Source organism: Myotis daubentonii, chromosome 9 (assembly GCF_963259705.1).
Source record: "Myotis daubentonii chromosome 9, mMyoDau2.1, whole genome shotgun sequence".
Lineage (NCBI taxonomy): Eukaryota > Metazoa > Chordata > Mammalia > Chiroptera > Vespertilionidae > Myotis > Myotis daubentonii.
This window is the reverse complement of record NC_081848.1, coordinates 65950709-65961984: the sequence shown is the minus strand read 5'-3', so window position 1 is coordinate 65961984 and position 11276 is coordinate 65950709. Positions and strand designations below refer to the sequence as shown.

General features: G+C 43.7%; 1 protein-coding gene across 1 annotated transcript in view; it reads right to left on the bottom strand.

The window, feature by feature from the left end:
* Window positions 1–473: 473 nt before the first annotated feature.
* OSBP (oxysterol binding protein) overlaps window positions 474–11276 on the bottom strand; it is a 37726-nt gene continuing 26923 nt past the window's right edge. The window contains exons 10-14 of the mRNA XM_059709250.1: window positions 8086–8189; window positions 4790–4885; window positions 3842–4023; window positions 2864–3084; window positions 474–2769 (exon numbers count right to left, since the gene is read on the bottom strand). Coding sequence (XP_059565233.1) covers window positions 2627–2769; window positions 2864–3084; window positions 3842–4023; window positions 4790–4885; window positions 8086–8189 — 746 coding nt within the window. The 3' untranslated portion in view covers window positions 474–2626. The remainder of the gene's footprint in view (window positions 2770–2863; window positions 3085–3841; window positions 4024–4789; window positions 4886–8085; window positions 8190–11276) is intronic.

Genomic DNA, 11276 nt, shown 5'->3' with positions numbered 1-11276 from the left:
TGCTTGCTCCCTAGGCCTCTCCAGGCCCCTTTGATTACTCTGCCCTGCTCCTCCCCTCCCTGAACTCTTACAGAGAAAACCTAAACGAGCATTTTCACTGTTACTTCTCCCCAAGGTCTTTAAATCAATACTTGCTTACATTTCAAAATATAGATTTGAATTCCTGTATGAAACAGCTCAGAATTTAAGAACCTAAACAGGAAGAGAGATTAAGTTTTTATGTTTGAGGTGAAACAGGCCCAGAATCAATAGCCAAGGTGGGGCACCGAGGATGACAGTACTCTGAAGCGGGGGTGGGGGTGGGGGGGGAGGGGCCTCCAGCGTGCTGTTCAGCAGCTGAAACACCTGGAGATCTGAGCCGTTTTTCTTTCTGTTTGTGAAGATCATCATCCCAGATCCCCGAGAACAGATCACCCCTGGGCCCGCTCTCACCACCATTTCCTACCTAATAGAAGTGAATCAGACAAACAATATTGACTTTTTAAAAATTATTTAATTTAGTAGTTTTCTTGGAAAAAAAAAAAACAAGGCAAAACAACCAAAAATATATAGTTTTGTTTTGTTTCCATGTGATTTTATTTCACCTGAAGGACTGGAAGCCTCTTCCATTGGTAGGAATCTGACTGGGGACCAGGCCGGAAGTGTGGTGGAGGGAGAAGGGGGGCAGGAAGAGAGGTTCATTGAGTCGGGGATTCCCGCTGTCTAAAGCCTGATTCATCACGTCTTTGCTTGTATGGGCCTCCCTGCAAGAAGCCCAGAACAGCCCCTTGTATATGTTGGGCACTGGCCTCTTCGTAGGAAAATCCCCAGCAGTGGCCCCTCTCAAGTTCATCACAGCTGGGAAGGGAGGAAGGGCGGTGGGAAAGGACCAAGAGTGCGTTTCCCCGTATAAATGGTATAAATCCAGCTTTCCGGAGGGCTGGCTTCCTCTGGAATGACAGTGGCCCCTGGGACCCACGCTGGCTGAGGCTCAGCAGTTAAGGAACAGAAATAAAAAACACAAACAAAAGGCATACAAGGAAGGCACCTCAATTTGTGATCCTCAACCAAGAGTGGGTTGCTCGGGGTGAGATTTCTGAACAAGACAACTCAAACAAAAACAGAACAAAAATGGAGGGAGCCAGGGCCCAACAGGGGTTCTCTTACCCACCCCGTGTGATGCTGCTTCCAGCCCCATGTCCTCTGAAGTAAGTTCTTTTGGGAGTCAGCTGTGGGTGCTGTGATTTGGACAAAAGCAGAATTAAATGGGAAATTACCCTCCTGACTTTCGGCCCGTACTCTTCCTGACAAAAGATAGAAAAAGGCAGGAAAGAAGTTAGGATTTCATTTTCAAGAGTCAGGTAATTAGAACAGACTTCAGACAGCAGTGGGCACCCCATGACACAAGCCAGGGGTAATGTCCCTATTCAGTAGCTGCCAGACACAGCCCTGCTCAGGTTCTGCCTGTCTGTCCTTACAGGATGGAAAGCAAGAGGGTCTGACCCACATGCCCATGTCCAACAGACAATCCCAGGGAGACCAGATATCAAAAACAAGATTCTTAATGGGAATAAGGAAAATCAAACAAAAAAATTAGATTTTTCTCTACATATATATAATATACAGTTATTTAACACATTATTCCATAGGTGGCTCCAGTCCGTGGGGTTTGAGAGATGGTGACAACTTTTATTCCAGATGAACTGCTTCTCTCAAGTTCTGCAGAGCAGAACGGGACAGGTAATGTTTTGCTCCACTCTGGAGCACAGACCCAAACTGGTGCTGTGCCAAGAGAGAAGAGAAGTGAGCAAGGCAATGAAGGATGGGGGTGAGGAGGAAGTGGGAAAGCAAAGGTGGCGGCAGTCTTCTTCCAGCTGCCTGTGTTCTCAGAAGTTCTCCGCCTGAGCAAGTCCATAAAACCCCTCGTGAGGACACTGCAACCCTCCGACAACCACCGAAGTGACCTCCGGTTGCTGACAAAGAAGATGGAGAACAGCAGAGGGTGTTTTACGTGAGTGAAGATAGAAACTTCCAAGAATGTAACCGAATGTTCCAACCTTACAGAACAATACCCCTGGCGAGTGTTCCAAGATGCAGTTATCTGCGCACGGACACCCATGAGAGGGGCCCCCTGGTGAACGTTTCATATCGTCATGCCTAAGCTCCTCCGCAGCCATATGCCTCTGCTGGTGAGTCTTACGTGTTTCTTTTTAAAGGAACTTCTTAAACCAGCTCTTGCTCTGAGCAGCACCAAAATGCCCCTGCATCATAATCGAGTGTAGATCTTGGCTGAGCAGGACACGACAGGGGAGGCTGGATGACGTCACCTTCCACAGGGGCAGAGGGAGAAGGAAGAGCCAAGAATACCTGACTTTGCAGATGTGGAATAACACTACCTTTCAGCCACTAAGCCTCTCCCTTACGAACATGGGTATCTAGTATGTTGATTTCAGTTTCAATCAGCTAAGGCAACCAGCCAATCACCACCACTGGTGTCTGCTTCTGGTGATTGATTTGGAAAAAAATGATTGGTTAAGACAGACAAACTCGAGGAAAGCCCTGGGTAAGAGGGTCCCAGCAGCCAGCTTTCCTGCACATCCTCTGTCCTCTTGGCCTTTGACTGCTCCTCCTTTTCGTTACTGTCAGTTCAGAAGATGTCCGGGCAGGCGGTCCACTCCTGCTTTTCTTTACACTCCCAGTATCCTCCCCTGTAAGTATGGGTTAACTCCTTGGTAATAGGGTCCTTCTCCCGCTTAAACCACAGTGCCTTGTAGGGATCGTAGGGTGTGCCTAAACAGGAGAGTGAAGAAAAACACAATTAGAGTCGCAAACACACTGGTAGCCTCCCCATATCAAGAACCAGAGGAGAGGGCAGGTTTGTTACCATCCTCCGTGGCTTTCACAGCTTCTGCTTCTCTCTTCTTTCTGGAGAGTCTCTGCTTTTCTTCCAGGCGCTGCTTCTCAGCATTGGCTTCATCCCAGCGCCCATTTTCCATCAGCCTCTGGTCGGGCCGCAATCGGCTGTCTGTGGGGGCAGTGCCAGCTTCCCAGGCATTGAGAGTCAGAGCAAGCTCTGAGAAGTAGTACATGTATTCTGCATTCTTCCTAAAAGTAAAGGATGAGAAAGGAAAGGGGTCAGGCTGGAGCCCAGACCCCAGCTGGATGAAGACAGCACCGGGCTGTTCTGCAAGGGGCAGACTGGAACACCATGGCCCCCTCCCCGAACTGAGACACCCAAACTGAACCATCCCTTGGCTTCCCCCAACACCACTCAATTCCAGTTTTCTGGGCTTGTGTTGTGGTCGGCTGAAAGTAGAGAGAAATTCATCAGGAACAAGGAAACATTCTACTAAATGAAAATTCCTGTTTCTTCTGCTTTCTTTTTACCCTCTTTCTGGGATAATCTTGGCTCTTACTATGGACTGAACATATTAAACCTGACAGGCAAACGGCTTTCATCTTAATTTATTTCCAAAGTCCTGAACATTATCTCAGGAAGTTTCCATTGCTGCTGGGCCTTTAGGCTAAATTGTAAACAGGCAGTAGGCACTCTCTCCTCCAGCCACTTCTGAAGAGTTTTGCTCTAAATTATAGAATAATGTCCTTCTGAACCACATTCCAAAGGACCTATAGAAAGCACCAAATATGGTTTGGCGGATTTGGTTTGGTTAATTTGAACTTTCTTGGGGGAAGGCATGCTACAACTCCAGTTACCCAGTGCCAACCTTCTGGTGATTTCTCCAAAGGTTCTGACTTCTTCCGCTCAGGCCCTCACATAATGAAGTGGGAAGCAACACAGATATGTCATCAATATCACCCCAAGGTTGAGATCGCAGAGGTACCTGAGCAGACTGATACTCACGGCAAGGGGTTCCTTTTCCACAGCATGACCCTGCTCTCCTCTGCTTCACAGCTTCTCTGTCGAGCATCACCCCCATTTTCCCCAGCGACAGGCTGGACTTTGAAACAATCCATTTTCTCATCCCACGTCCCCAGCAGGATAAAGTGAACCTTCCCTGATGGATCTGTCACTTCCCCTGTCACCTGCAAGGATGGAGAGCAGGGCTTTGGAGTACAGACCATAGTCACCCAGCTTACCTGCTCTTCTGCAAACCAAAGTCCTAGTGTAAATACTGGTTAAAACCTATTAGGAAAAACACCATGGAGTCATCCAAATTATTTTGCTAAATTTTTTTAAGCTGCTTAAAATAAGCAAGGCATGAGTTAGATGAATTTTTGTTACAACAATACTATGTAGGAAAGGGCCTGACTGGTACTCAGAATTATGGTATTTTCTTCTCTCCAGAATACACAGAGAGCCACAAACAAATTTAAATCCCTAACTATTTTTCACTCTCCCTTCTACTAAGGAATAAACACACCTCTCGCTCAGACTCATTCCCACGGCCAAAGTGCCTGTGCCTTCTTCCTGCAATCCTTTCATTAGTCCTTCCTCTAGTTTCCCACGTTGTCTCTCATTGCTCTTGAGTTTTACTTTTTTTACTTGTAGTCTTTCCCAGAAAAGAGAAGGATTTGGTTTAGCAATGCAATGTTGTCTCCTTTCTTGCTAACTTTCTCCTTTACATCTTCTTTTTTTATTTAATCATAGATAGATAGATAGATAGATAGATATGTATATATGTATGTTTTGGAGATATATATATTTAGACACACACACACTCTGTCTTCCTCCCTCTCACCCTTCTTCCCTCCCCATCCATTCATCCAACCGTCTATCCCAGCCCCAAAGGAGTAGGCTTTCTAAGGGATACACACTAAATGAAAAAATTTAAATTCCAACTTCTCTTACCTTTCTTGCTACATCCCGAGAAAAGTAGCTATAAGGAACAAATTTAAGATTGCACTTGTCTCCTGTCTTGTGATTTATAATATCAATTTCACCAGACTATAAAATGAAAAGAATCAAGGATTAGTTTTATTAATACTGAATGATTTGAACATATGCCAACTCCATGCCTCATAATTCTTACTTTACTATCTTACATTCCAGCACTCCCTTGCTTTAGACTCAGGTCTCAGCCAACCTTGAGATGCTATGGAATCCCTTTGTAACCTTGGTATCCCAGCCTGGGATAAAGACCGAATGACCTTTGCTTTGGTTTTCTTTGAATTGTGTGTCACATGTTAGGTGCCATGATTTGACCTTCAGTACATATACTGATACTCATGTCATAATTTGCTTTTCCAAACAAATCCTCACTGGAACCCTTCAGGAACTCTGTGCTTAAATCAAAGTATTCTAGTCCTGGCCGGGTGGCTCAGTCGGTTGGAGGGTCGATCCATACACCAAAAGTTGCAGGTTCCTGGCTGGGGCACATGCTTAGGTTTTGAGTTCAATCCCTGGTTGGGGAGTGTACAGGAGGCAACTGATTAATACTTCTCTCTCACATCAATGTTTCTCTCTCTCTCTAAAAATCAATAAAAATATATCCTTGGAGCCGAAACCGGTTTGGCTCAGTGGATAGAGCCTTGGCCTGCGGACTGAAGGGTCCCAGGTTCGATTCCGGTCAAGGGCATGTACCTGGGTTGCGGGCATATCCCCAGTAGGAGATGTGCAGGAGGCAGCTGGTCGATGTTTATCTCTCATTGATGTTTCTAACTCTCTATCTCTCTCCCTTCCTCTCTGTAAAAAATCAATAAAATATATAAAAAAAAAAAAAAAAAAAAAAAAAAAATATATCCTTGGGTGAAGATTAAAAAAAAAAGTATTAGACTCACAATTTCAAAGTTACGTGTTGCAAGCCTTTCTACACTTTATTCCCCACATCTGTCATGAAGCTTTTCCTGCCAGTTAAGACAACGTTCCCTCTCTTTTCTGAATTTACTGCAAAATCATTGTCTTAAGCACATACCGACAATTAAGCATACGTTAGTACACCTCTTCCCATAAAGTATTTTTAAAAATATTTTTTTTTCAGACAAAATCTGTTTATAGCCGAAACCGGTTTGGCTCAGTGGGTAGAGCGTCGGCCTGCGGACTGAAAGGTCCCAGGTTCGATTCCGGTCAAGGGCATGTACCTGGGTTGCGGGCACATCCCCCAGTAGGGGGTGTGCAGGAGGCAGCTGATCGATGTTTCTCTCTCATCGATGTTTCTAGCTCTCTATCTCTCTCCCTTCCTCTCTGTAAAAAATCAATAAAATATATTTAAAAAAAAAAAATCTGTTTATAGGTGAATTATTTTGTCAGACTTTCTACCTAAACAAATTAGTCACATATGCAATGATACAATAACTCTTCGAAGGACAACGTTTCATTTGACTTTGTATCCTTAGGACCTGATACTCTGCCTGGTAGTAAATGTCTAATGAATAATGAAAGAATGAAGAGTGAGAGTTGTGTTTTATTATTTTCTTGTATCCTTCACAGTGCCCAATAGTTGTAATAGTCACTGAACGTTACAAGTTGGTCATCCTATCTAATAATAGACAAACATAGTATTGACCGTACCTTCACTACCCCTCCCATTGGCTAATCAGCGTGATGTGCAAATTAACCACCAACAATGATGGCGGCTAATTTGCATACTGCAGGCAGGGCAGGACAGCGCAAGCCGCCAGTGCGCTGCCATCCAGGGCAGGCCCGCCCCCGCCTTGCCCCAGAAGCCCCAGAAGCTGCCTGATATGGTAGTAACTCTATCAGTAAGCACTCTGAAAGTCAGTGGCATAAATGTACCAATTAAAAGACAGATTATGAGGGTGAATCAAAAACAAAACCCACTTTAAATATAAAGACACATATACATTAAAAGTAAATGAATTAAGCTGCAGCCTGTTTTGCTCAGTGGATAGAGCATTAGGCCATGGACTGAAGGGTCCCAGGTTCGATTCCAGTCAAGGGCATGTACCTCAGTTGCTGGCTTGATCCCCAGTCCCTATCAAAGCATGTGCAGGAGGCAACCAATCAATGTGTCTCTCCCTTTCCCTTCACTCTCTCTAAAATTCAATGGAAAAATATCCTTGGGTGAAGATTAACAAAAACAAAGTCAATGGATTAAGTAACATTAAAGAGATTATAAGAAAAATATATTCCAAATTTTGTTAGTTGTATAATGGTTATGTTTAAATTATTAACACCTAAGAAATTGGGTAAAGGGTACATATAATATGCTGTAGTATTTTATAGGTTTTTTTTTACATGTATGAGATTATTTCAAATTAAAATATTAAAAAATTAAAAATAAAATATTAATTGAAATGTATCTGCATTACATGAAAAATCTCCTAATGGCTTCTAGCATAATTTATTAAATTGTGCTAAAATTTACAAGGGTTCAATGAAAAAATATCTTAATTCTAAATGATATAATAGAAAATATATAATAATGCAGTTATAAGCACTTATCTGAAAATAAAAATTTAAAGAAGTGAATTTAAAGAAGGGATTAGCCAAAGAAAATATATGCACAACCCATGGACACAGACAACAGTATGGTGATGGCAAGAGAGAAGTGGGGGGCAAAAGCTGGGTAAAGGGGGCAAAAGGGGGGAAATAGGGACATCCTATATAATAAAAGGCTAATATGCACATTGACTGAACAGCAGAATGACCGGTTGCTATGATGCACACTGGCCACCAGGGGGCAGATGCTCAACGCAGGAGCTGCCCCCTGGTGGTCAGTGCATTTCCATATGGGGAGTGCCACTCAGCCAGAAGCTGGCTCATGGCTGGCCAGCACAGTGGTGGTGGCAGGAGCCTCTCCCACCACCGTGGCAGCACTAAGAATGTCCAACCAACGGTTTAGGGGGCCTAAGCCTTTAGTCGGACATCCCCTGAGGGCTCCCTGGCTGCCAGAAGGATGTCTGACTGCAAGCTTAGGCCTGATCCCCCGGGGAGTGGGCCTAAGTTGACAGGTGAACATCCCCAAAGGGGTCCTGGACTGTGAATGGGCGCAGGCCTGGCTGAGGGACCACCCCGAGTGCACAAATTTTTGTGCACTGGGCCTCTAGTTTATAATAATAATTTGTGGTATAGAAACTCGGGGAGGTTAGGATGGGGCAACTGCCTAAGAGAAATTCCTCAGGAGAAACTGATAAGCCAGTAACAACAGTCTGGGCTTCAGGAACATGTTGGGCATGCTCGCTCACCTGATCTATCCACAACTTGCCCACAATAATGTTGTGCACCGTTGTGGTAACTTTCTTCCAAGTGTAGTGGTGGCCAGTTTCCTTGAAAATACAGTGGATGGTACCTGGAAGCAGAGAGAGATATATGAATTAAGCCCAATCTTAGAAAAAAAATAGCACCATGTTAGCTAGAAAAACAATGGATTTTCTTCTTTCAGTATTTCTTACTTTTAAAAGGAAAACAATAAGTTAAAAAGTAATTTATAATCTTTTTTTAAAAATATATTTTATTGATTTTTTTACAGAGAGGAAGGGAGAGGGATAGAGAGTTAGAAACATCAATGAGAGAGAAACATCGATCAGCTGCCTTCTGCACGCCCCCTACTAGGGATGTGCCCACAGCCAAGGTACATGCCCTTGACCGGAACCGAACCTAGGACTCTTGAGTCCACAGGCCAACGCTCTATCCACTGAGCCAAACCGGTTAGGGCAATTTATAATCTTTTGTTGTTGTTAATCCTCACCTATTTTTTCCATTGATTTTTAGAGAGAGTGGAAGGGAGGATGAGAGACAGAGAGAAAAGAATTGAGGTGAGAGAGACATATCAATTGGTTGCCTCCTGAACTTGTCCCATCCGAGGGCCAGGGATCGAATCTGCAACCGAGATATGTGCCCTTGACCAGAATCAAACCCGCAACTCTTCAGTCTGCAGGCCGACGCTCTAACCCAGGGGTGGGCAAACTTTTTGACTCGAGGGCCACAATGGGTTCTTAAACTGGACCAGAGGGCCGGAACAAAAGCATGGATGGAGTGTTTGTGTGAACTAATAGAAATTCAAAGTAAACATCATTACATAAAAGGGTACGGTCTTTTTTTTTTTTAGTTTTATTCATTTCAAATGGGCCGTAGTTTGCCCACAGCTGCTCTAACCACTGAACAAAACAGGCTAGGGCAGAATTAATAATCTTTTTTTAATAATCTTCTTAAATGATGGAAGCACTGACTGAATTTTTTCACTTGATTTCAAAATTTGTGAATAAAACATAACTGATGACAAATACTGACAACTGATACAGCTTAGCGAGGAAGCAAGAGTGCACAAGTGTAGAAATAAAAAATGAAAGCAAAACCCCCAATCTTTTCTCCACCTGTGACCGCCATACTAGCTGAAAAATGTCTAGGAATAGGTCAAATCTGAACGACATGTAAAAATAAAATGCATTGTGGAAAGTAGCATACATTGGTAGGTAGTACTGGGGCCAGGCCCTATTTTTTGGTAACTAGCTGTGTGACTTTCAGCAAATCACTTATCTAAGGGCCTTAACAATAAAAAATGAGTAGCGGATAGAGCTGTGGCTTTGGAATCAGAACTGAATTAAGTTCTGGCTCCACTACTCATTAGATTTGTGACTCTGTGTTGTGTAATAAAGAATTTGTCTGCTTTTTGTCCATGGTTCCTGGGAAGAAACCTCTACAACCTTGGAATTTCCCAAGTGATAGCAATATTTTGTTATTCATGGGGATCCTGAAAGTTTATGTCAAAGAGTCATCACAGTAGGGCCCTAGATAGCTATGCTAACAAGATGGTTCAGGATGAGGGCAGGCCAGAAAGACTAACCATGACTCAGAGTTACCTGATAAAGGCTGGATCTCCCAACCTCCTGGGAATGATATTCCCTTCCCTCCAGGAGGGAAGGGGGCCTGGACATTGAGTTCAATCACCAGGCCTATGATTCAGTCAACCACGCCTATATAAATGAAACCTCTGGACAGGAAACTTGGAGGCACGTCCTGGTGGGTAAACACATCAACGTGCCAAGAGGGTCATGCTCCCTGATTCCATGGGGAGAGGGCATAGTCTCTATGTTCAGGGCCCTCCCAGACCTCACCCTATGTGTGTCTTCATTTGGCTGGTCCTAATCTGTGCCCTTTGTAATAAAACTATAATAATGAGTATAACATTTTCCTGAGTCCTGTAAGTCATTCTAGCAAGTTATTGAACTTGAAGGATTCGTGGGATCCCCTGAATTTATAGTCAGTTAGTCAGATGTGCAAGTGGCCTAGGGATCTCCATACTTGTGGCTGACATCTGAAGTGAGGGCTGACTTATTGGAGACTGTACCCTTATCTTATGTGGTTGGTATTAACCTGGGTGGTTAGTGTCAGAACTGCATTACAGTACTACACCCTGGGGATTTTTTTTTTATTGCATATAACAATTTCTCTCACACCCACACATAAATTCTGTTAGCTTCCCTGGCCACTGGGCTCTGTGAGAGGGGAAGTCTTCTCCTCCCTTCCCCAGAGGAACGGCTCCTGAGATGGCCAGACAGAGGGTGGTGTCAGGGCCAGGAGGAGTGTGCCTGTGGCCCTCTTCACTCCTAGTCCAGGGGACCACCACCCTCTGTACAGTCAGGAGCTGCCGTGGCTGAGCATATGAGTGTGAGAGTGGGTGTTCCCATGCAAACCTGTATGTCTGTTCCCGGCAGGCCCCAAGCAGCAGACGAGTGCGGTGGTTTAGAGCAGAGACTCTGGAGTTAAAATCCCAGCTCTTGTGTTCCAGTTGAGCTCTAGCTGTGTGGCCTTGGGCAAGTTGCCTAACCTCGTAACTTGAGACCAAGATTTTTTAAAAAAATATTTTTTTTTATTGATTTCAGAGAGGAAGGAAGAGGGAGAGAGAAACAGAAACATCAATGATAAGAGAATCATTGATTGGCTGCCTCCTGTACGCCCTACTAGGGATCGAGCCTGCAACCCAGGCATGTGCCCTTGGCTGGAATCGAACTTGGGACCCTTCAGTCCGCAGGCTGACGCTCTATCCACTGAGCCAAATTGGCTAGGGCCCTGGGGATGTTTTTAACTTTCCTAGGCCTCAGTTTCATCCATCTATAAATTTGGGGTAATCATATCCTGTGCAGTAAATGTCTGTTTATTTACTCAGTAACATGCTTGACACATAATAAGCACTCAGTGGATATAGTCTCCTCCTGTTCCTATGAGTTAATCTCCAATGAATACTAAATCAAAATCAGTTACTTGTTTGAACAGAGGTGACTGAAAATTCAAAATAATAAAAAAATGTAAAGATACGTACATATATTTTTATTATTTTGAATCATATATATATATGTGTGTATATATATGTGTGTGTGTGTGTATGTATATATATATATATATATATATATATATATATATATATATATATATATAT